The following is a 26687-nucleotide window of genomic DNA, read 5'->3' on the forward strand; positions in this document are numbered from 1 at the left end:
TACCATGACAGACCCTGGCACTGACACACCCTCATACCATGATACACCCTGGTACTGACACACCCCCATACCATGATACACCCTGGTACTGACACACCCCCATACCATGATACACCCTGGTACTGACACACCCCCATACCATGACAGACCCTGGCACTGACACACCCTCATACCATGATACACCCTGGCACTGACACGACCCCATACCATAACACACCCTGGCACTGACACCCCCATACCATGACACACCCTGGTACTGACACGACCCCATACCATAACACACCCTGGCACTGACACCCCCATACCATAACACACCCAGGCACTGACACCCCCATACCATGACACACCCTGGTACTGACACACCCCCATACCATGACACACCCTGGTACTGACACAACCCCATACCATAACACACCCTGGCACTGACACGCTCCCATACCATAACACACCCTGGCACTGACACGCCCCAAACCTTAACACACCCTGGCACTGACACCCCCCCATACCATGACAGACCCTGGCACTGACACGCCCCATACCATAACACACCCTGGCACTGACACCCCCATACCATGACAGACCCTGGAACTGACACACCCCCATACGATGATACACCCTGGCACTGACACGCCCTCATACCATGACAGACCCTGGTACTGACCCACCCCATACCATGATACACCCTGGTACTGACACACCCCCATACCATGATACACCCTGGTGCTGACACACCCCATACCATGATACACCCTGGTACTGAAACACCCTAATACCATGACACACCCTGGTACTGACACACCCCATACCATGATACACCCTGGTACTGACACCCCCCCATACCATGACACACCCTGGTACTGACACGCCGCCATACCATGATACACCCTGGTACTGGCACACCCCCATACCATGATACACCCTGGTACTGACACACCCCCATACCATGATACACCCTGGTACTGACACACCCCATACCATGATACACCCTGGTATTGACACACCCCCATACCATGATACACCCTGGTACTGACACACCCCCATACCATGATACACCCTGGTACTGACACACCCCATACCATGATACACCCTGGTACTGACACACCCCATACCATGATACACCCTGGTACTGACACCCCCCCATTCCATGATACACCCTGGTACTGACACACCCCCATACAATGATACACCCTGGTACTGACACACCCCATACCATGATACACCCTGGTACTGACACACCCCCATACCATGATACACCCTGGTACTGACACACCCCATACCATGACACACCCTGGTACTGACACACCCCCATACCATGATACACCCTTTTACTGACACACCCCATACCATGATACACCCTGGTACTGACACACCCCCATACCATGATACACCCTGGTACTGACACACCCCCATACAATGATACACTCTGGTACTGACACACCCCCATACCATGATACACCCTGGTACTGACACACCCCCATACCATGATACACCCTGGTACTGACACACCCCATACCATGATACACCCTGGTACTGACACACCCCCATACCATGATACACCCTGGTGCTGACACACCCCATACCATGATACACCCGGGTACTGACACACCCCCATACCATGATACACCCTGGTGCTGACACACCGCATACCATGATACACCCGGGTACTGACACACCCCCATACCATGACACACCCTGGTACTGACACACCCCATACCATGATACACCCTGGTACTGACACACCCTCATACCATGATACACCCTGGTACTGACACACCCCCATACCATGATACACCCTGGTACTGACACACCCCCATACCATGATACACCCTGGTACTGACACATCCCCATACCATGATACACCCTGGTACTGACACATCCCCATACCATGATACACCCTGGTACTGACACTCCCCCATACCATGATACACCCTGGTACTGATACACCCCCATACCATGATACACCCTGGTACTGATACACCCCCATACCATGATACACCCTGGTACTGACACACCCCACACCATGATACACCCTGGTACTGACACACCCCCATACCATGAAACACCCTGGTACTGACACACCCCATACCATGATACACCCTGGTACTGACACACCCCCATACCATGATACACCCTGGTACTGACACACCCCATACCATGATACACCCTGGTACTGACACCCCCCCATACCATGATACACCCTGGTATTGACACACCCCCATACCATGATACACCCTGGTACTGACACACCCCCATACCATGATACACCCTGGTACTGACACACCCCCATACCATGATACACCCTGGTACTGACACACCCCCTACCATGATACACCCTGGTACTGACACCCCCCCATTCCATGATACACCCTGGTACTGACACACCCCCATACAATGATACACCCTGGTACTGACACACCCCATACCATGATACACCCTGGTACTGACACACCCCCATACCATGATACACCCTGGTACTGACAGCCCCCCATACCATGATACACCCTGGTATTGACACACCCCCATACCATGATACACCCTGGTACTGACACACCCCCATACCATGATACACCCTGGCTTTCGGACTGGTCACTGGATGGTTCCTGGATGCTGATTCGTATTACCACAATACATGTTTCCACTGTGTGACGGTCCATCCTAGATGCCTCCGAGCCCAGAAAAGTAGACGCCGCTTCTGGACATGGTTAACATTAGGCTTCTTTTTTGCACAGTAAAGTGTTAAGTATGATTAGTGCAGTAACTCTGTATTGTAGAGCTTGATAAAGGTTTGATAATCTAATCCCTCACCCATGTGGTTCTCTCAGCTAGTGTTGAGTGGAGGTTCTTGATGCGGCGCCGTCTGAGAGATGGAACATCACGAGCGTTCAGGTTAAGCTCGATTCCTTGAATGGTTTAATGATATTCTGCACTGTAGAGGGAGAAATATAGAATATACAAATCCCTTCCGATCTTTCTCAGCCTTACCTGGATGCTGCTTTCGTACCAAACCATGATCACAATCACCTCTTTACTAGCCCTAAATTACCTCCGTCCAAACTTTTTTTTTATTGGCATTTTCCATACTGTCCCGACTTTTTCTGATTTGGGGTCGTAGATTGTTTAACTAGATCTTTTTTAACTACTGATTTCTTGTTGTCATCATGACACACTAAACACCGGACTGATCTCGATTTCAAAAGGTTTACGTGACCAATCCGGACGAGACGCCCGCCAAACACGTGGATGTGGTGGTCAGTCCCGGAGAAGTGAGGGGCCGGACTAAAAGTAACGGCATAGCAACGATTCCGATAAACACCCAGTTGGGAATGTCGGCTTTTACGATCACGGTAAGTTATCCGTGGGATTAGATGGTATCGCTCCTGCCCTGTGTGTTCCTGAAGTGTAAATCCTAACGAATCGAATGTCTCGTTGTCTGACTAGGTGAAGACGGACGACCCACAAATACTGAAGACGAGACAGGCCGAGAGCCAGATGACCGCCAAAGCCTACGCCACTAAAGGCGGTTCCAGCAATTACATTCACATAAGTATTGGCCACAGAGAGCTGCAAATAAATGATCAAATTACCCTCAATTTCTACGGCCACAACAAAAACTCGGTCACTTACTTGGTTGGTGCTGTTTCAGCGTGGCAACACAAACAACCTGAATCACAGTAAAACCACCTTCTTGTTTCTACACACATCCATCTGTCCATCCGTTTCTCTACATGCTTTGTTACCCCCCTTTCACCCTGTTCTTCAATGGTCAGGACCCCCACAGGACCCCCATGGAGCAGGTATCATTTAGGTGGTGGATCATTCTCAGCACTGCAGTGACACTGACATGGTGTGTTGGGCTGGTATAGACTGAGAATCGTCTACCAACCAAAAACATCCAGCCAACAGCGTCCCGTGAGCACTGATGAAGGTCTAGAAGATGAGCAGCAATAGATGAGCGACCGTCTCTGACTTTACATCTACAGGGTGGACCAACTAGGAATGAGTGTCTAATAGAGTGAAAATGATCCACCTGCTCTGTGAAAGGGGTTAACAAAGCATGCAGAGATACAGATGGACTACAGTCAGTAATTGTAAAACTTCAAAGTGCTTCTATATAGTATGTAGACAGTGAGTGTAGAAACAAGGAGGTGGTCATAATGTTCTGGCTGATCGGTGTATCTTCTCTTGTTTGTTTTCTGCAGCTCCTCAGCAAAGGTCAGATCGTTAAGGCGGAGAGGTTCAATGGAAATGGGCTGTCGATGATCGCTGAATCAGTCGTCATAACCAAGGACCTGGTCCCCTCCTTCCGAGTGGTAGCGTACTACCACGTGGGAGCCAATGAGGTGGTGGCCGACTCCATCTGGGTCGACTTGATGGACACGTGCATGGGAACGGTAGGAAATCTACGGTTAGGTTTAGGGTTAGTCACTTTGTCGAACGCCGACCGACGTCCTTGTTTCTTTCTTTTCATCCCTAGCTGAAGTTATCAGTGAAGGATCAAGAACAAGATTCATTCAAGCCGGGCGATGGGTTTAACCTCATCGTGACCGGCGATCCGGGTGCCAAGGTCGGCCTGGTGGCCGTGGACAAGGCTGTTTTCGTGCTGAACAAAAACAGACTCACTCAGACCAAGGTGAGTGACCGCTGTCAAATCTGGTGTCAGGTAAGCAGTAGTGCCACCTTTCCACTTGATGCTGATGCCAGGTTCCGATTTACCAACAGGTCTGGGACATCATTAAGAAGCACGACACTGGATGTACAGCCGGGAGCGGTAAAGACAGCATGGGAGTTTTCTATGACGCAGGGCTGATGTTCGAGTCCGATAAAGCAGGAGGAACCGAGTCGAGAACAGGTAGGATTCATCCTGGTCTTGGTTGTCTCTACACACTTACGCATTCACTTACTGGAGTAAGTCTGGGAGTTTTCAGGACCCATGTCAATGTGTCTCACTGACTGTTTCCACAGACACACCTTCTTAGGTGTCCACATACTTCTGGCCATGCAGTGTATGAAACACTCATGTTATCTTGTGATATTTATTGTTGATCAGTAATAATCCACCTTTGTTCTTACCTCTTAGATCTCAAGTGTCCGAGCCCACCGAAGAGGAAACGGAGAGCCCAGAGTCTTCTTCAGATGACCCAAACCCTGAGTAAGAAGCCAGTCTCATGCACTAAGGTAGCACTGCATCTTGTCGGTTCGATGCCCCAGTATGCCACAGGCTTTTCCTGAGTGGGAGAAGCAATCACAAAGCCTCCAGGTTTACTGATGTACCTGATCGAACTGCTTCCCAAGTCTGGGAGGAAGTGCCTGCTTGGAAGCAATCGAAGACTTGTCAGAAGCGTTCTAGCTTCAACAGACGTCCAGCAAGGTCATGGTCAGGTGTCCTAATACTCCTCTGTCTCCGTTTTGTCCTAGGTGGAAAATACAGTGGCGAGATAAAGAAGTGCTGTATAGACGGAATGAAACAGAACAAGCTAGGCTACTCATGCGAGCGGAGGGCTACGTACATCCTGGACGGCCCCGAGTGTGTCCAGGCCTTCCTGAACTGCTGCAAGGAGATGGAGAACAAGAGAAAACAAGAAAACAAAGAGCAGAGGCTGGCGCGAAGTAAGAACTCTTCCTGTCAGTTTTTACCCCGATGCCCTTCCGGTTGCGACCCTCCCTATTTATTTGTTAGCGCCCTTTCCAATGGCGACCATGTTATGCCAAGTGCCTTCTGTACCTTCCACCCGAGAAGGACGGAGGTCCCTGCTGAGTCTGGTTCCTCTCAAGGTCTTTTCCTGTAATTGGAAGGGAGCTTTTCCTTGTCACTGTCGCCCTTGGCTTGTCCAACAGGGGCTACTTGTGAGCCCACCCTGGGATTCAAACCCCAGAAATAAAGCAGATGCAGGTTGTACATCATGGTCCAATCAACATCCAGTCCTGTTCTGCATGTGAACAAAAGACCTTTAGACCAGTGTTTCTCAACCTTTTTTCAGTCACGGCACCCTTTAAAAGTATGCAAAATCTCAAGTCACCCCAGTCTAGAATGTATTAAAAAACTTACACTCTGCATCCCTCGGACTGCTAACACACACGCACACACACACACACCATAAGGTGTCATTTAGGGAGGCAGGGGTAAACGTGACTTACTTTTAATGGGAAGCCTGGGATGATGCACACAATCGCCCTATTCTGGCAGGGATGGATGAGAGGCAGACTCGGAGCTCCTGGTCCAGAGCCCTCAGTCACTCCCTGTACTTGTTCTTGATGTAAGTTAGGCTCGAAAAGCTCAGTTCGCACCATGAACGAATCAGATTAAACATAATTAAATGAGTTTATAGTTTATTTCCCAATTATTTGTCATTATACTAAGAGCACTGCTTCTTTTCTGCATGTTCTCTCTGTAGCTCGGTTACGGTTCTCTCAACTCAAACTCAAAAGAAGCTTTATTATCATGACAAATAAGGACATTCGTATTGCCAAAGCAAGTTAGAGAGAAATAATAAAGATAACAATGAGAAAGAACAAATATATACAAAACAGTTACATGTGCAAAAAAATATAAAATAGAATAAAATATTAATAAAAACAGTGCAAAATAATAACAATAAAAATTATTATATTTACAGTAATGAGGTAGTAATAACAATCAGTTTGAGTGTGTCTCTCTCTTTCTGTGTGTGTGTCTCGCTTTCTCTCTTTTTTATTGTTATTATTTTGCACTGTTTTTATTAATATTTTATTTCATATTTTTTTGCACATGTAACTCTTTTGTATATATTTGTTCTTTCTTATTGTAATTTTTTCTCTGTAACTTGCAATACGAATGTCCTTATTTGTCTTGCCAATAAAGCTTCTTTTAAGTTTTCTGTGTGTGTGTGTGTGTCGCTCTCTCCTCGCTCCGTTTTCGGATTTGAATTTCGATAATAAACAGCTCTCATTATGACTGATTGATTCCCTGTACTGATGGAAGCGGACTGGGTGAATTACAGCCAAACTGCGCAGAAATAAACATACGTATATGTAGCAGCTCCCAGGACCGCGACTCGGTTCCTTTTGTTCATATTAAAGAGCCGTCCAATAGAATCGGATCGTTCGCGAACGACTCATCACTATCAGAATATTTTTGACGGCACCCCTGACGAAGCCAGACAGCACCCGTTGAGAAAGGCTGCTTTAGACCTTTGGCTAAAGTAGCGTCATCCTACTGCATATGGGCCGATGAGTATGTGGTGAACCCCACCTGAATTCTTGACCTACGCATGGCTGGACACGTTTGGTCTAGAGGAACTCCAGTGGCCTGCACAGAGCCCTGACCTGAAACCTCATTCAAGACCTTCTCTAGGACCAAAATCTTGTAGAAAGAGGGGAGGGGGGCAAAGTACATTGTGGCCAGTTACAGTCCAAGACGTTAAGGGTTAATGGTGGAGAGGCAGTGATGGGGCTTGAACTAGCGATCGCATTTCCAGCTGACACCTTCACGGCACAGGTGACTGGCTCAAGTAGCTTCATCCTACTGCATGTGGGCCAATGAGTATGTGGTGTACCCCAAGAGAGTGCACCTAGAGTTGTGCTAGCGATGCCCCCAAGATCTTCCATCACTCTAGTACAATTCTAGAGATTTGTAGAACCACTACCCTGTAGTGTCACTGGTGTAGCAACACCTCATCCTGGCACCATCCTCTTACTTATTTTGAGTTGTTCCTATTTTATGACACCTAGCGAGCCTCCTTTAGAAAGCAGCGTTTATCGTTTGATGTCGTTGATGTCTTTATGTCTGACGAAACCTTCACAGCCGAGGAAGACGACGACGAATTCCTAAACGAAGATGAAATCACCATCAGGACGCAGTTTCTCGAGAGCTGGCTCTGGGAGGACATAACACTGCCAACCTGCGAATACGGCAAATGGTAGTTATTTTATTTGATTTGGTTATTACAGCCGGGATGTGATGAGTGGCTGCGGCCGGTGTTGATCAGATCTTTCGCTTTGATTTATTCCAGCGAGACAACGAGTTTCACCATCAACAAAAACATGATAGACTCCATCACTACCTGGCAGTTCTTGGCCATCAGTCTGTCCAAGACCCACAGTCAGTTCCACACCTTCTTCTAATGTTTACAAGGACTGGAATACAGCCAGCTCCAGAAGTATTGGCAACCTTTGTAAAGATGGTGCCAACAGTTCTGGAGCTAATACACCAACAATGGCGGCACACCAGTTCCTTTCTTTAATTCTTTGTCTTTTTTGTTGATACTCCCTCACTTTAGGCATCTGCGTGGCTGATCCTCTCGAAGTGGTGGTCTCCAAGAGTTTCTTCGTGGATCTTAGGCTACCGTACTCTGCGGTGCGCAACGAGCAGATCGAAATTAAAGCCATTCTGCACAACTACTCCAGGACAAAACAAAGGGTACGTTTTCTAGAGGAACCTTCTAACCCAGTCGCTAAGCATTTTTTAAATTTCACCACCCCCTCGCCGGCCGGAGAAAGACGTGCGCTTATCGGCTTATTCTTTTCACCTCACCAAACACTGGCAGCGCTGAACAGCACTGCCTCACACATTTACCTACGTATACCTAGGGTCTCTTTAGACGATGAGCAGAAGCTTGGATTGAACCCAGCTCCACAGGACACATTGCTATGCATATGCCTATAAAGTCTGCAGAACTTAAACGTCCTGGTTCTGCTCCTGGTCACAAGGGGTCTGGTGCCACCCAAAAACAGGCTACATTTATTCATCCCAACCCCCTCCTTGGAGCATGTGATCTACTTACTGCCTAGGAAGAGAAGACCCACACAGACAGTAACTTAACCCAGATCCCGAGGATCGATTTTGCGCCCCATCGCTACTGATCACACTTACAATCCTGGAATCAAGTAACCGAGTTGATACTGTCTTTGTCACCACCAGGTGAAAGTGAACTTCCTCGAGACGACAAACATTTGCAGTGGGGCCAGTAAGAAGGGCAAGTACACTACCATAGTTTATGTCGACTCCATGTCTACCAGAGCCATCCCGTACGTGATCATTCCCATGGAGATCGGTGAATTTGATATAGAGGTACAGGCGATGACTCCAGATTTCAACGATGGAGTAAAAAAGCTTCTGAAAGTGGTGGTGAGTACCAACTGAACACTAATGCTCTTTACACGCTAAACTATATGGTCAATGGTTCAAGCCCTACTAAGCTCAAGTCCTTTGCTTTCCATCAAGACAAAGGTTGGGTGTAGAGGAACTCCAGTGGCCTGCAGGCACCCTCCAAAATCTTGTAGAAAGCTTTCCAAGGGACTTAACGGCAGTAGTGGGGCTTGAACTAGCAACCACATTTTTAGCACTTTCGGTTAACGAACAACTACAAAGATCCATTTTTACTTCTTCTGCTCAGGCTGAAGGCGAACTGGTTGAGAAGGTGCTGCTAAACGAGGAGCTAAATCCCTCAAAAGCTGCCGGTGAGCTCCAGAATTATTAGGTACTTCTAGAAGTGTCTAGCAGACTCATCTGGAGATGAGTGACCACTGTTCTGTACATTAATACCCTCTGGTTTCACTCCAAATAGGTGGCATTCAGCGCATGGAGGTGAGAGGTTCCGAACCAGACGGGAGGATTCCAAAAACGCCTGCTAACACATACATCACCGTGTCCGGTAAGGTCAATATTTATTGTTGTTCTATTGTTTGTTAGGAGTCGTGTCCTTCTGCATTGCCGTTCTGGTTGCCAGAGGGAGCACGGAGGGGAATGTGGTTGATGTTTCAGTTTCTCTAGGTTGATGCCTTGGGAGCCTTAATTTGCTCCAGGTGGACGTTTTACTACATGTTTATGGCTTCTCCCGCTAAGACTTGCAGTGGTTTTCTGATGACTTGCCATGCCAATGAATGATTGAATGATTGTTCCTTTCTGGGGACTTACATGGTGAGCAGAGGTTCTGTCATGAGGCAGCTCCATTGCTTACCTAGAAGTTCCAGATTGAAGGTAAGGGTCTTTATGATGATGACATTTCCCAAGTCCTTGGGCCCCACTAGGTCAAACAATCTTACTCAGAAATGGTAGGCAAGTGCAAATGAAGCCAGAACAACATCCAGAGTCTATTAAAATATTGAAAATGTTGGCAGAAGTTGGTCTTGAACATCGACTTCAATCTATGCAGACTATGCTTCCCAACAAGGTCACCCTTGATGGCAGACTTTCTTGTAAGCTTAGTCCTGAGCCTTCATCTAGAGAAGGGCTTTTGATCCATTAGTCACCTGAGAGAAAGGATGAAAACTGGAAAGAAGCTTCTTGAGGAACCATCAACCTACAGAAACAGGAGTCACCATACGGGTTTCTGCAAGTAGAGCTGCCTGTAAAATGTCTTGTCAACAACCTTAACTGTAGTTAGGTGTACATGTACTATGACGTACTAGTGTTACCTCAATCTTGGACACCCGTCTATCTATTTTTATAGTGAAAAATTCCCTCTATCCGTCTGTTTGCCTTCAGGTCAGGAGATAAGTCAGACGATTGAGCAAGCTATCAGCGGAGACTTCATGGGGCGTCTGATCGTGCAACCCTGCGGCTGCGGCGAACAGAACATGATCATCATGACGCTGCCTCTTATCGCTACGCACTACCTGGACAGCACCAATCAGTGGGAGTTTGTTGGCATGCAGCGCCGCGATGAAGCTGTCAAACACATCAAGACAGGTAGGCACCTTCCTCTTTCTTTGAAGAAGGTTAGCACATGACTCCCAGTGAAGCTGCACACTGCCTGCTTACACCACAGAGGCAATGCAGTGACTTAAAATCGACCTTCTATCCTTCTCACGTGGCCAGTTGCTCCTATCAACTGTGTGTGATTGTATTTCTGCAATACATTGGAGTATACCTGCATTCCACCTAGAAGGCACCAGACCACCCGCAACCCTGACCAGAACACAGAAGTCACTTACTTAAGGTCAGAACATTAGAATGTTGCTTTGCTCCCGCATACCAAAGTGTGCACTTCTAGGGCATAACAGCATCTTGGCATATGTGGTGATGTTGGAAGACTGTTCTGTTGGCAATGGTGTTCAATAGACTGTTGGCCCTTCTTTACACCAAGCAAGTACTGAAGCAGACGATTAAAGTCTTCACTTGGTTTTTCTTTAATAAGAAGGGGCGTCCACATCCTGTGGTCCATATAGCGCATCACCTTGCATGACTGGTCTGTGCATACCATCTCACTTCTGCTTCCTGTCCCAGGTTATGATCAAGAGCTGGCTTACCGTAAGCCGGACGGATCCTATAGTTCGTACACTCACCACCCCAGCAGCACATGGTAAGCCGGACAACGCAGATTCTGGGCGATTCTTACAGTCCTGCATATATTTTAGTCAACTCGTTAATCGTTCTGCTGTTTATTTTTCTCTCTGTGTGGAAGGTTGACGGCGTACGTGGCTAAAGTCTTTGCGTTGGCCAGTGACATCATTGCCGTAAAAGATGACGTTCTCTGCAGCGCCCTTAGATGGCTGATTCTAAATGGGCAAATGCCGGACGGCATGTTTAAAGACAGCGCCCCGGTGATCCAGGGCGAGATGGTCGTAAGTTGAAATCGGCTTGTTTTTGGCGTAAATCCTAAACATGCCATTTCGGTAAATATTTTGTCATTCGGTGTGTGTGTTTGTGCGTGTGATTTCAGGGTGACGTGAAGGGTAAGGACGCTGACGCATCTCTGACGGCTTTTGTCCTCATAGCCATGCAGGAAGGGAGCAGGCTCTGTGAGAACTCAGTTGCTGTAAGTGTTATATCGTCAGTACATCCGTCAGTACTGGAATAACGATTAATAATCAGAGAAACCGCAATGTACCGTTAGCACAACAGGTGCGTGTTTATTAATGTCTTACACTGTTTTAACCGCTGGTGAGGGGAAAACAACATCTCCCAGCATTCAGTGCACTACTACAACTACGGCACCACAGAAAGGTCAATCCCCACAAAATACATCACATTCCTTAAATGGCAAGTTCTGCCTTTTTTTTTTTTTTTTTTTTTTAAACAAAACAGTTCCTTCTCTTAAAACTAAGCAACTGATCAAGTCCCACACAGCACTACTAACAAACTGGAGTTCAACATGAACACAGATTTTTTTTTTTTTTACCTACAGGGTTGAGTAGACTACTCATTCCCTGACTTAACCATGGGGATTATTCTGCCCCATCTTGCAGGTTAAGTACTAACTAATAAGTCAATCTAGAAGGTGGGCGCCGTTCTCTTGCAGGGTAACGGCGTTCACTACATGGCACTGGCTCTGGCACAGAAACAACAGCGTGGTCTCCTGTTAGTTCATCAGGATTCAGTTGGCATGAGGATGGAGGAGGCTGTTCTATGTTGACTGCTGAAGGCAACTGTAAGTCAGGCTCGCTGCTTTGTGAAGAGCCTTGAGATCCTTGCAAAAGTTGATCTGCATGTCGTCTCCAAACAACATCATCAGTTGTCTGGACAGTGTATGACACAGGTCCCGTTTGAGAAATCACAGAAGCTGGCACCCATTTAGGTCCTGAGGTATAATTGCGTGCAAGCACGTTGTCCCCTGGGTGAAACACTCTGCTTTTTGCTCTTGCCTCTCTCCTGTGAACTTGTGCTTGTTGTTGACGTTGTACCACATCTTTGACATTGAGGGGTCTCAACAGGTAAAATTTGGTGCGTAATGAACGTTTCAGCATCAGGGTGGCCGGGGAAACTTTGGTTGTAGCATGGGTGGTGCTTCGATATGACAGCAAAAAACTGTTCAGACGCTGGTGTAGTGTTGCCTGTCCTTGAGATGCCTTTAATGCATGCTTCATAGTTTGTACCATTCTTTCAGCAAAGCTGTTTGTTGCAGGATGATATGGGGCTGATTTGATGTGTTGCACCCCATTAGCTTGCAAAAAGGAAGCAAAATCTTGTGACACAAACTGTGGCCCATTGTCACTAACAAGTTGCTCAGGGTAGCCAAAACGGCTAAACATCTCTCCAAGCTTCTCTATGGTCTTTGCTGTCGTGGTTGAATGCATGATGGCAATTTCAGGCCATTTACTGTGTGCGTCCACCACAACTAAAAACATCTTGTCCTCCAACGGACCAGCAAATTCTACATGAATGTGTTGCCAGTGGTTCTCTGGCCAATCCCAGGGATGTAAGGGTGAAAGCTGTGGTACATTTCTGATTCTCTGGCATGAGGAGCATGACTTTGTTTTCTCCTCAATGTCCCTATCCAGACCAGGCCACCAGACATAGCTCCTTGCTATCTCCTTCATCCGCACCATACCACAGTGACCGGAGTGTAGCTGCTGTAACACCACCTTCCTCAACGCTGTCGGAATAATTACCCTTCTGCCCCAGAAAAGGCACCCTGCCTGAACTGAGAGTTCATGACGCCTTGACAGATAAGGTTGTAAATGTGGCACGTTCTTTACAGCACAATCACTGGTGATTATTTCCATTACTTCAGACATAACTGGGTCGATTCGTGTGCCTTTCCGCACTTGTGCGGCAGTCACTGGGGCCTCCTCTACCTGCCTGAAATAAAAAATGTCCTGCTGACTGCTCTCAGGGCGGGTCACTGGCAGAGGCAATCTTGAAAGTCCATCAGCATTGCATTGCAGTTCGGATTTGCGATACTTGATATCATATGTGTGGGCTGATAACAGCAGTGCCCATCTCTGCATTCGGCTAGCAGCCAGGGAAGGTATACCTGTGTGAGGTCCGAAAATTGTGGTCAGTGGTCTATGATCTATGAAACAAGTACTGGTGGAACTTTCGGACACCAAATACAATTCCCAATGCCTCTCGTTCAATCTGGGCATACCCGCTTTCTGCCTTGTTCAAGGTGCGCGAAGCAAACGCGATTGGTCTTTCCTCACCTGATGGCATGATGTGGGAAATGACAGCTCCCACACCGTAAGGTGAAGCATCACAAGCAAGCTGGATTTGCAACTTTGGGTCAAAGTGAGTCAGTACATCAGACTCTAGCAATGCTTCTTTGGCTCTTTCAAATGCATCATTGCATTGTTTTGTCCATCTCCACTGCTTGTTTCGGCACAGCAGTTGGTGTAATGGTGTCAAGACTGTAGCCAGGCCCTTAATAAATTTACCATAGTAATTTAGGAGCCCCAAGAATGAACGAAGCTGACTGACATTTTGTGGGGAAGGAGCATTTACAATGGCCTTTACCTTGGAAGGTGCTTTGTGAAGGCCCATGGAATCAATAACGTGTCCCAGATATTCAACAGACTGTTTGAAGAATTCACATTTGTCTTCACGGACTCTCAGCCCATAGTCCTTAAGACGCTGTAATGTTGCATCAAGATTGTTTAAGTGTTCTTCCTCTGATTTGCCAGTTAGCAGGATATCGTCTAAGTAACACTGGACACCAGACAGTCCACTCAGGATTTGGTCCATTGCTCTCTGGAACAGCGATGGTGCTGATGTGACCCCAAAAGGCAAACGCTTATACCTGAACAATTCTTTGTGTGTCACAATTGTGAGTAGCTCTCTACTGCTCTCATCTACCTGCATTTGTAGATAGGCCTGGGAAAGGTCAATTTTACTGAAACGCTGGCCTCCGGCCAAGCCAGCAAAAAGGTCATCAATGTGTGGCAGCGGATACTGCTCAACTGACAGAACTGGATTTAACGTGACCTTGAAATCACCGCAAATTCTGATCGATCCATCTTTTTTTTGAACAGGTACAATGGGAGTGGCCCACTCACTAATACTTAAGGGGTCCAGAACATCACTTTTTACCAAAGCCTCCAGTGCAGCCTCTACCTTTGGCTTAACTGCGTAAGGCACAGGGCGAGCCTTTAGAAACCTAGGCTTACTGTCAGGTTTGACATCCAGTTTTACTATAATACCTTTCATGGTGCCCAACTCGTCCTTAAACACTTCTGAGTGTTTAGTTAAAACAGCAGATAGACCAGTGACACCTTTGGACACCATTCGAACTGAGGGCCAATCAAGCTGGATGTTTTCTAACCATGAGCGGCCTAGGAGTGCTGGGTAATGGCCTTTAACAATGTAGAGTGGCAGCTTTGCTGACTGACAATTTAGTTGCACATTCACATTAATGACACCTCTAATATCAACACGCTCGCCAGTGTATGTTTTTAGTACAATGTTTGTTGATTCTAAGGGCACATGTTTCAGGTAGCTGCAATACGCACTGTCTGATACAATCGAAACAGCAGCCCCAGTATCAATCTCCATACGAACTGACTGCCCTTCTAGAAGAGGTGTAACCCAGTAGCCCTTTTCGTCCCCCTCTACAGCCAGAATCTTCAGCGTCACTTCCTCAGCAGATGAATCGCTATCATCAGTATTTCTGACTTCATTTGAATGCACAGCATGTACGTATCCCTTTTTCATTGACAAATTTGCTGGTTTGCCATACTTCGGTTTTGCACTCTTTTCTACATTTTTCTTGCCCTTACAGGCACGCTCAATGTGGCCTTTCTTTCCACAGCTCCTGCACGTTAAATCTTTGCACCAACACTCCCCTGCATGATGCCCTAACTTGCCGCACCGGTAGCATGTAATGTTTTTGAGCACTTGTGATTCAGTCACTATCTTTTGCACTTTACCGGAGTTGCTGAGATGCTGTGCTTCTCTTGCAGCAAGCTCCATGCTCACGCTAATTTCTGTGGCTCTCTGCAGTGTGAGGTTGCTTTCACTCAGCAGCCGCTTTTGGATGGCTTCACTCCTGAGTCCGCATACAAGCCTGTCCCTGATAGTGTCGTTTAAAACGTCACCAAACTCACAGTGCTCCGAAAGTTTCCTCAGGGCTGCTACGAACATCGTCGCACTTTCTCCCTCCTCCTGGTTCCTCCTGTGAAACCTAAATCGTTCCGCTATCACCAGTGGTTTTGGTGAAAAGTGTGACCCAAGAATGTCCACAATGTCTGTGTATGACTTTTCCCCCGGTTTAGTTGGATGCATTAGGCTACGGAGCAGGTTAAAAGTTTTAGCGCCCATGACACTGAGAAAAGTCGACACTCTTTTAGCTGCTTCAATGCCATTTGCTTCGGCAAAATAATCAAATCTTTCAGTGTAGGAGCACCACTGTTCCACACTCTCATCAAAAGCACCAATGTTTCCAATAAAGCCAGCCATTTCACTTATACCTCACTTTAATCACTTGGTTGAAACATTCAAAGTTAACAACTGCGGTATTTGCACCGTTTTCTTTAGTCCACTCACAGATTTACCGGTACCAGTAGTCCGAGAACAGTCTTTACATCCCCCTCGCTGATTAAATCCAATTCTCTGTAGCGCTTTCTCTCCGTTAAGCCGGCCGTTTAACCCGAATACCGGAGTTCGGAGCTAACTCAGCTTGCTCAGTCCACGCGCGCGAGAAAAAAAAAAATTTGCACGCCGTCTTTTTAAACACACAAAACAACGTAGGTTACTTCTCTCGACTCGTCGCCACTTGTTATATCGTCAGTACATCCGTCAGTACTGGAATAACGATTAATAATCAGAGAAACCGCAATGTACCGTTAGCACAACAGGTGCGTGTTTATTAATGTCTTACACTGTTTTAACCGCTGGTGAGGGGAAAACAACATCTCCCAGCATTCAGTGCACTACTACAACTATGGCACCACAGAAAGGTCAATCCCCACAAAATACATCACAGTAAGTAAAGAAAAAAACGAAGGATATGTGGGTACAGCAAACTCAATTGGTTAGTGAGTCGACTCTGCTAGGTAAACCAAAACACAGACTAAAACTAAGGAGGGTGAGCGCTAAGCTAGACTGCAATCAAACCCAGCAAACCAGCTACTCAGTCCACCAGAATGTCAAGGATGATTGCAGATCTATGCTTCCCATCTGCCACTGGGTTCAAGCTGACTCCTTTTGGCAAAACAGAGTCAATAGACTAGGATCACAGATTTAATAGAGCGTTCAAGAGCTGAGAACTTGCTACCACTGGCCAGCTACCTTACCAACTGGGGCAAAAACTCAGTGCCACTCTGAGCTACCTATTGCTTTTTTAGAACGCTGAGCTCAAGGGTGGCACCTGGAAGATGTAGGTCATTATTTCAGATTATGAGTCGACCTGCACTTACTTTGACTGGTAGAAGCAGCGATCCATGGACCAATGACATCACTGTGTATTCAAGTCTGACTGACTTTTTAAACAGATACCCTTCCAAAAATGTTGCTCTCCCCCTGAATACAGGCACAGTGGCATCACTGGTCCAATTTTTGTCTTATTTTATTCAGAGTCTTCCCGGAAGTATGAAAAAGGCTACTGACTATTTGGAAAGGAGACTTCCTACTCTGACCAATCCGTACGCTGTCGCCATGACTTCTTATGCCATGGCCAATGCGGGCAAGTTTGACAGAGACCTCCTGATGCGGCATTCTTCTGAAGGTCAGTGAATCATTAATGTCATCTTTATTTATAAGTCCTGGTCAGACTGGCAGTGGGTCCAGCATCAGTGCAAAGCAGAAAAACCCCCCAGACGGGGTGCCAACTCATTAAGAGGCAGCTCACGAACAGGGACAGTTTAAAGCAGCCAATCCACCATCGACTGTTGCTTGAAGGCTAAGTGTAAGCCACTTCAATCACTAGAATTCGGCACAAATGGGGTCTCACAGAACTGAGATTACTAGAACTAAAGTTCGAATCCATGTTCCCCGAAGAAACAAAGCTGTGCAACACCCACTGTACCACCTTCACTATATTATATAAACTGGTACTGTTCACCAGCCATGGAGATGGTCAGTGTGCACAGGTTGCAGAATCATCCCTACCTGCTATGCCATTATGGCCCTCTGACCACTGACGCTCTGCTGTGGTATTTACATAACCCTAACCCCTAACCATATGCACATAGCCACCTGGATTTGCGGAAGTTCGCTGGGGACAGCCTAGGCCTATGTCCCTGGGGGCAAAATGTCAAATAGATAGGAGTCACCGTGTGGGTGCTGCATGGCAACCCAGGTTCTGAGAACTCCACTAGTCACTGAGAACTCCACAATGCCACTAGTCAATGTCTGCAAGACATTCCTCTAGAAACGACATATGCTAGTTTCCTTCCACCTTCCAAACATAAGTTAGAGTGTGTTGCCCTTCAATGGATTGGCGCCCTATCCAGGGTTTCTGTATTTTCTTCTCATGAAATTCAGCAGCTGTCTAGAATTTCTTCTTTCCATCTCTGGAGCAGACGGTACTTTCTGGAGAGTTGCTGGACAGCCTCACTTTTCCGTGGAGGCTACAGCCTACGCCCTCCTGGCGCTGGTGAAGGTGAACGATTTTGAAGGTGCAGAAAAGGCTGTGAAGTGGCTTAACAGGCAAAGTACTCAGTACGGGGGCTACGGTACCACCCAGGTAAGTAGTTCCAAGAGAATATGCATCAAGTCTGAGACTACCAGAGTTTATTAAAGCTGTAGCTCATCAGGTCAATGGTGCCTGGGTAAACCTGCTTGAGGCACACAACATAAAAGCTAAAATTCAGCAGAACATTTTTATGTTTTCTTCCTCTGGTGGTTTTGTTTGGATTAGGCAACCATCATGGTCTTCCAAGCTGTGGCTGAGTACTATAAGCAAGTGAGATCGTTTCAGAATGTGGACTTGAACGTGGAGTTGTCCGTGAGCACGCGCAGCAAACCCACCATATGGAGCATCACCAGGAGCGACCTGCACCTCTTGCGCTCGGACAAGGTAGGTGAACGCCAGTCCAGACTCTTTCCTTCCATATTAATCAGATTTATCCCGCACGATCAGCGGTTAAACCTGCCAATGTTCTGTGCTTGGACCTTCACAGGTTTCGCTCAGTGCTAACTTTAACCTTACCGCTCAGGGAACCGGCGTGGGATTTATTAAGGTAAGTATCCGGTAACGTTATTGGAGTTTGAGAACCGTGGTAAAGACTGAGAACCAAATCTGTATCAGTGGACACTTTACTGCCTCTAGTCTGCACAAAAAAATCAAAGACGTGATCGAGAAATTTTTCTCCCGATTTAGCATAGCCAATTAGTCTTCTTCTGAAAAGGATCATGATTGCATCCAAAGGACTTCTGCATAGGTGCCTGGGGCTGCTAACCAGGACCCTGTGCACTTTATGGGCAGTTTATCCCACCCAGCAGACTTTATAGGCGGTTTTGTCTGCTGCATGCACTGCACAATAGCAGAGCTGAGATTCAACCCGAGGTGTCCAGAATCTCAGCGCTGGTGTCCTAGCGGAATGTCCCACAGCACCACCTGGGTGCTCCGTAGGTCGACTCAGGAGAAGGCAAGAAATCAAGGAATCAAAGAGTCAACTGTGCTGAGACTAGCCAGCCGACCAGCTACTCGGTCCACCACTTTCTGAACCCACCGCTGTCCTTTTACCATCCAGTCTCAAACGTCTGGGTTTTTCTCTCAACGCTTAGGTGGTGACGCTCTACTACGCCAGACCTCTGGACAACCCAGGAGACTGCAAAGCCTTTGATCTCTCGGTTAGGATGGAGGAACAACCTTCAGGTAAGAATTGAACCTTGAATCTTTTTGGCACGCCGTCATTGTTCCTCTTGTAACGTTTCTGTTTCCTACAACAGAAAAAGAGGAAGAAAAGTTCTTGGTGACCATCGATTTTGTGTAAGTATAATGCAAGTATATGTGCGCTCCTAAATTGTAATCAAGTCCAAAATTAGCGCCCTATCACAGGTGACGGTAAGATTTAAACAAATAAAGCTTCACTTATCTACGCAGGTACAAAAAGGAACGAAGGGACGCCACTATGTCTATTCTGGACATCGGTTTGCTGACAGGATTTGTGGTGGATAAAGAAGACCTTAAATCTGTAAGGACACCCAACAAATGTTTTAGCAATTTAAAATCGTACATTATTTACACCCACTCGCTGACCCCTTTGATGGGTTTAGAATCATCGATCATAGATCCTTCTCTACCCCATCTACCAGTGGAAAGGGACCCTCTTGGCACCCTCACTGATCAGACCCTGGTAATGGCACGTTCCACTGGCAAGCGGACAACAGTTCCCAAACGCCATAGTGCTGATTAGCGCTAACTCGCATCACCTGTGCATTTCCTATTTAAGGAAAGCCAGAGCATCAACCTCAGTCGGTAAGGTAGTAGGCTGGTGTGTGTTCGCTCGCACCTTACTTAAGATGGGTGCTTTTCACATTTACCTCCTAGATATACAGTTGCACTTCCCAACTGAATCCTCTCGTGAATTGATTCTTCGGCTAAATCGCTAAATCGATTCCTCTCTAAAACTACTTTTAAGATCTTGGAAACAAGCATCTGGGGCCTCGACTCATGTGTCGGTCGATTGGTGGACCGAGTAGCTGGATTGCTTGCCATGGTCGTGTGTCCCACCCAGGGCTTTACCCTTCTCTTAGTCCTTGGACCTCAGGTCCAGTTTTCCTCAGCGGGTTTCTCTTAGTGGTTCCAAACCACCAAAGCTCAAGTGTGACTTTCTCATCATCTGCTACGGGAAGTCCAAAATGATTGACAGCCTTTGTAAAGGGGTTCCACAGACTCCATGGTATAGTATAAAATAGTGGGGGACCTGTGGTATATTGGAGCTGTTTCTCTCCAAAGGTAAGCCTTGTTAGAATACATGACAGCATGGACTCCATTAAGTACCAGGTGTTGGTTTCTACATACGTTTGAGTACACAGTTCTTATTTTTTGCTTATGTTCATCATAGCTAACCACCGGCAAGGACCAATACGTTCAGAAGCTTGAGATGGACAAGCAGCTTTCAGAAAAAGGCTCCCTCATCCTTTATTTAGATAAGGTAAATGAGGTCACAGGTTCTTTCCACGTTCGTCCCAAATGTTAATGGAAATGTCAGTGAATTTGTGTTCAAATCGATTTGCTCTCCTCTCAGGTCAGTCATAAAGAGCAAGAACGAATTGTTTTCAGCATGACCAGAGAGACTAAAGTCGGTTATCTTCAACCCGCCGCGGTCTCTCTCTACGAGTACTACTCTCCAGGTGAGGGACTATACGTGAGGCGAGAGATGTTACCTAATGAACAGTATTGTATGTGAAGAGGGGGGGACTGGGGGACCCCAGAACACCTGTGTTCCTTCTGCATCAATTTCCCATACCATCCCGTCCTTTGTCGCATATTTTCTCTGATTTTATTATGGGATTGCCACTTTCGCAGGACAGTTCTGTTTACCTTGGTGATGGTGGTGGACCATAAGATGGTCTACGGCATGCCAAGTCTTCTGGCTTTGAATCAGGGAACCCAGTTAACTAGCCAAGTTTGAAAAGCCTTCTACTGGCACTTAGGGGTCTGGATTCTAGCTTCACATCCTGGTCCAAACACCTGCTCTGGGTGGCCTCTATTGGTGTGTCTGTATTTAAACGCCAGTTCGGGTACACTCCGATCCCAGAGCATGTTCCCGCAAGGCTTTGGATGAAGCCTCTTAAGCTGAAGTCTAAGACATTGGGAAATGGATACGTGGGACCTTTCAAGGTCCTTAGAAGGGTTAATCTGGTCTCCTGTAGACCGCAACCTCCATAGTCTATGCAGATGAATCCTATGTTAAATGTTTCATGCCTAGAGCCTGTTCTGGGCATGGGAACGTTGGGTTATACTTATCCTGATGTTCAAGGGCTTTCATATTAATATAACTCACATGAACTATTGATGTTCCATGGTTTTGAGTCTGGTATACATGACAATTTCACTTACACTTACAGATTCTTCTGTTTTTTCTTTCACAGAACGATGTGTGAAGTACTACCATCCAGAGAAGATAGATGGCGCCCTGAGAAGATTGTGCATTGAGCAGGAGGGCTTGTGCCAGTGTGCTGAAGGTTTGTGCGGTCACAGCTCATGCAGTAACACTTTTACTATAGTGGAATGAAGTTAAAAATTGTGGGCAGGACAAGGTGTCACTGAGGTCCAAGCTGGACGGACTGGGGGACAGTGAAGCATTTACCACTTTGTAATGTTGCCATTCTTCCTGCAAAACACGTCCAGCACCCGCACCCTCTTCTTGTCCCTGGAAAAGACAACGTCTTGAAGGCAGCACGTGTTGCTCTAAGATCTCGATGTACTATTCTGCATTAATGCTGCATCACAGAAGAGTTAAATGACCTTTACCAAGGGTACTGACAGACCCCAGTACTAACACACCCCCATACCATGATACACCCTGGTATTGACACACCCCCATACCATGATACACCCTGGTACTGACACACCCCATACCATGATACACCCTGGTACTGACACACTGCCATACCATGACACACCCTGGTACTGACACACCCCCATACCATGACAGACCCTGGTACTGACACACCCCCATACCATGACACACCCTGGTACTGACACACCCCCATACCATGATACACCCTGGTACTGACACCCCCCATACCATGACAGACCCTGGTACTGACACACCCCTATACCATGACACACCCTGGTACTGACACACCCCCATACCATTACACACCCTGGTACTGACACACCCCATACCATAACACACCCTGGTACTGACACACCCCCATACCATGATACACCCTGGTACTTACACACCCCCATACCATGACACACCCTGGTACTGACACGCCCCCATACCATGACACACCCTGGTACTGACACACTGCCATACCATGATACACCCTGGTACTGACACACCCCCATACCATGACAGACCCTGGCACTGACACACCCCCATACCATGACACACCCTGGTCCTGACACACTGCCATACCATGACAGACCCTGGTACTGACACACTGCCATACCATGACACACCCTGGTACTGACACACCCCCATACCATGACAGACCCTGGTACTGACACACCCCCATACCATGACACACCCTGGTACTGACACACCCCCATACCATGATACACCCTGGTACTGACACACCCCCATACCATGACACACCCTGGTACTGACACACCCCCATACCATGACACACCCTGGTACTGACACACCCCTATACCATGACACACCCTGGTACTGACACACCCCCATACCATGACACACCCTGGTACTGACACACCCCATACCATGACACACCTTGGTACTGACACACCCCATACCATGACACACCCTGGTACTGACACACCCCCATACCATGATACACCCTGGTACTGACACACCCCCATACCATGATACACCCTGGTACTTACACACCCCCATACCATGACAGACCCTGGTACTGACACACTGCCATACCATGACACACCCTGGTACTGACACACCCCCATACCATGACACACCCTGGTATTGACACACCCCCATACCATGATACACCCTGGTACTGACACACCCCCATACCATGATACACCCTGGTACTTACACACCCCCATACCATGACAGACCCTGGTACTGACACACTGCCATACCATGACACACCCTGGTACTGACACACCCCCATACCATGACACACCCTGGTATTGACACACCCCCATACCATGATACACCCTGGTACTGACACACCCCCATACCATGATACACCCTGGTACTTACACACCCCCATACCATGACAGACCCTGGTACTGACACACTGCCATACCATGACACACCCTGGTACTGACACACTGCCGTACCATGACACACCCTGGTACTGACACACCCCCATACCATGACAGACCCTGGTACTGACACACCCCCATACCATGACACACCCTGGTCCTGACACACTACCATACCATGACAGACCCTGGTACTGACACACTGCCATACCATGACACACCCTGGTACTGACACGCCCCCATACCATGACAGACCCTGGTACTGACACACCCCCATACCATGACACACCCTGGTACTGACACACCCCATACCATGACACACCCTGGTACTGACACACCCCCATACCATGACAGACCCTGGTACTGACACACTGCCATACCATGACACACCCTGGTACTGACACACTGCCATACCATGACACACCCTGGTACTGACACACCCCCATACCATGACAGACCCTGGTACTGACACACTGCCATACCATGATACACCCTGGTACTGACACACCCCCATACCATGATACACCCTGGTACTTACACACCCCCATACCATGACAGACCCTGGTACTGACACACTGCCATACCATGACACACCCTGGTACTGACACACTGCCGTACCATGACACACCCTGGTACTGACACACCCCCATACCATGACAGACCCTGGTACTGACACACCCCCATACCATGATACACCCTGGTACTGACACACCCCCATACCATGATACACCCTGGTACTTACACACCCCCATACCATGACAGACCCTGGTACTGACACACCACATGACATTTCTTCCAATCTTTCTTTGAGGTTCATTCGACATCTCTTACAGAAAACTGCAGCTACCAGAAGAAAAATAATATCAGCGATGACGAGCGGGAGACGGAAACTTGCAAGCCTGGGATGGATTATGGTAAGCGCTAAGTACGATGTTTTGTATCTGCGTACCTCTGATTGACAGTTACACAAACACTAATAATAATTTCACGCTTCCAGAGAAAACGCAGCTATTGGTAGGTGGGCACAAAATACAGTATCATGCCCACCTGCCATGTCATTGTATTTATTCCTTTGAATGTTATAAAAATAGCATTTAACAAAAAAATATTAATAATTAAAAGTCTCTATTGTTTTGCAGTGTATAAAGTGAGAATAATGAGTATGAACCATACACACACCATCAGCTTCTACTACATGAAGATCCTGGAGGTCCTGAAGGAAGGTACGATGGTTTGCTCTTCACATCACAGGTTTCCTTCCTCATGGAGGAGGTCACGGTTGGTGAGCCGGCTTGGTGGGTGTATAAGGTTTGGAAGGCGCTCTCGGCCGAGGGTATGCTGATCGTCATTCCTGGGACTGATGGGATCTTCCAGCAAGGCTAGAAATGTCCCACGTTGGTTGGAAGAGCACAAGGTACTACCCTAGGGCCCTGATGACCCCCTAATTCCCCAGACTTGAGTGTCTGTGGGACCACCTTGATGCTCATTTTGGCTCTGTGGATCCTCCCCAATGCCTCCTCCAGCACTCCCAGCCCATGTTACTCTGGATATTAGCTGGCGCTCATATTAATGTGACTCGAAAATGTATTAGCAGTCAACTTGCTGACCTGCTGATCAGGGTGGCAGGAAGTCGTGGAGGCATTTACGCAACATCCAGTTCCAGAACCACTGGTGTTAAAATGAAGTCCCCATCCCTCCCCAGACTTGAACCCAGTTGAGAGTCTGTTGGACCACCTTGATGGTCATGTTGGCTCTCCCATTACAGAACCATTGGCGTTAAAATGGAGTCGCCACTTCCATCCTTCCCCGGCTCCCTCCTGTGCGGGCGTAACAGCCGTACACTTGTTAGCTCTCGGTGGATAAGTTTTGCCAGCATACTAACGCTTCCTAACGTCTGCTTCCTCTAGGTTCCGACGCTAACGTGCATAATCAAGAGCGGCGTTTCATAGGTAACCCCAACTGCGTCGAGTCTTTCGGATTTGAGGAAGGAAAGACCTACCTCATCATGGGAAGGAGCAGCGACCTGCCGATGGTGGACAGAAAGTAAGTGACGTGTTGGTGTTTTTTTCCGCCCTCCGGTCTACACCGTGTCGGTCTGCTTGGCACTGACGTTGATGTTTATTCTGATGTTCTCAGGTTGCTGTACATCCTGGGCGAGCAGACCTGGATCGAATACTGGCCCACCAGGGAGGAGGGTCAAACCCCGGAGCACGAAGACAGATACGTGGGGATCAGTTCGATGGCTCAGACTCTCGCCGACTTTGGATGCACCACATAAACTTATTTAAACTCAACAGATTTACGTCTTTATTATCGTTGTTTTTTTATTGAAAAAATTAAGCTGGATTTTATTTTTTAGCTGGAAATTAAGCTTCCTTTTGAAATGTAAGAGCTTTCAGATATAAAACTGATATAAAATAAAGTAATAAATCAACTGAACCACCGTCTTTACGTCTACTTCAACTTCTCTTCTTGCTTTTGTTGATTAAATATCAAATGTTTGAACTTTTTTTGGTGTACGTATCAGTAAATTATCCACAATAGTGATTGAGTGCAGGGTGTACCAATACGCTCCACCGGTACATTTACAGGCGACCTACAGTACTGTGACAGTATATTGTCTAAGCAATTGAGGGTTAAGGGCCTTGCTTGAGGGTCCAACAGTGGCAACCTGGCAGTGGTGTGGCTTGAACTGATGTTCTTTCGGTTACAAGTCCAGTTTCTTAACCACTAGGCTCCAGCTGCCCCGGTACACTCGGTCCCTGTAACAGTACAGGTTTTCTCTGGGCGCTCCGGTTTAGATGAGTGTGTGTGTTACTGTGTGCCTTGCGCCCATTGAAAAGATGGGATAGGCTCCACGGACATGGACTTCAAACACCAATGGCGGACGAGTGCAAAGCATCAAACAAAGTTCATATCGAAGGTAAATAAATTCTCATTGATTTTTTAATTTATATAAAGGTTTACGAGTGTAATCTAGTTGCAAATTCGGGCTTGTCGGTGACCTGGGACTGCGTTAGCTTACACTGTGTTCCAAATTATTATGCAAAAAGTGTTTAGGAGTGATAAGGTAAGAATTTTTTTGTTTGTCAGTTAAACTCATTGATGGTGATGTGTGTCAGGGCTCTTTATATCACTGAAAGCAATTGCAGACACCTGTGCTAATTAGTTTGGCAGGTGTGTCCAATTAAAGGCAAGACTACTTAAGAAGGCTGTCCCACATTATTAAGCAGCCTACATTTT

At 47.2% G+C, this 26687-nt stretch overlaps 1 protein-coding gene across 1 annotated transcript; it reads left to right on the forward strand.

The window, feature by feature from the left end:
• The first annotated feature begins 3951 nt into the window (after positions 1–3951).
• On the forward strand, positions 3952–25883 carry LOC134329450 (complement C3-like). Its single transcript, XM_063010724.1, has 29 exons — positions 3952–4391; positions 4475–4630; positions 4720–4849; positions 5078–5149; positions 5416–5607; positions 7781–7895; positions 7989–8077; positions 8256–8395; positions 8897–9103; positions 9372–9435; positions 9543–9629; positions 10463–10666; positions 11204–11279; positions 11382–11541; positions 11640–11735; positions 17207–17357; positions 18154–18317; positions 18492–18650; positions 18754–18813; positions 19361–19451; positions 19526–19565; positions 19680–19770; positions 20644–20733; positions 20827–20932; positions 21674–21766; positions 24278–24358; positions 24584–24667; positions 25352–25487; positions 25581–25883. Exons 1-29 carry the CDS (start codon positions 4155–4157, stop codon positions 25720–25722), a joined length of 3513 nt encoding a protein of 1170 aa, XP_062866794.1. The 5' UTR covers positions 3952–4154; the 3' UTR covers positions 25723–25883.
• Positions 25884–26687: the final 804 nt, after the last annotated feature.

The sequence above is a fragment of the Trichomycterus rosablanca genome, chromosome 15 (genome assembly GCF_030014385.1).
Source record: "Trichomycterus rosablanca isolate fTriRos1 chromosome 15, fTriRos1.hap1, whole genome shotgun sequence".
NCBI classification, from domain to species: Eukaryota; Metazoa; Chordata; class Actinopteri; order Siluriformes; family Trichomycteridae; genus Trichomycterus; species Trichomycterus rosablanca.

What these genes read in the sequence shown, in the direction of transcription:
- LOC134329450 (XM_063010724.1), top strand. Translation starts at nt 4,155, where the DNA reads ATGTTCTGGCTGATCGGTGTATCTTCTCTTGTTTGTTTTCTGCAGCTC. An exon ending in TGGACACGTGCATGGGAACG is followed by an intron (nt 4,392 to 4,474) that starts GTAGGAAATCTA and finishes TTTCATCCCTAG; the next exon opens with CTGAAGTTATCAGTGAAGGA. An exon ending in GATGGAGGAACAACCTTCAG is followed by an intron (nt 19,452 to 19,525) that starts GTAAGAATTGAA and finishes TTCCTACAACAG; the next exon opens with AAAAAGAGGAAGAAAAGTTC.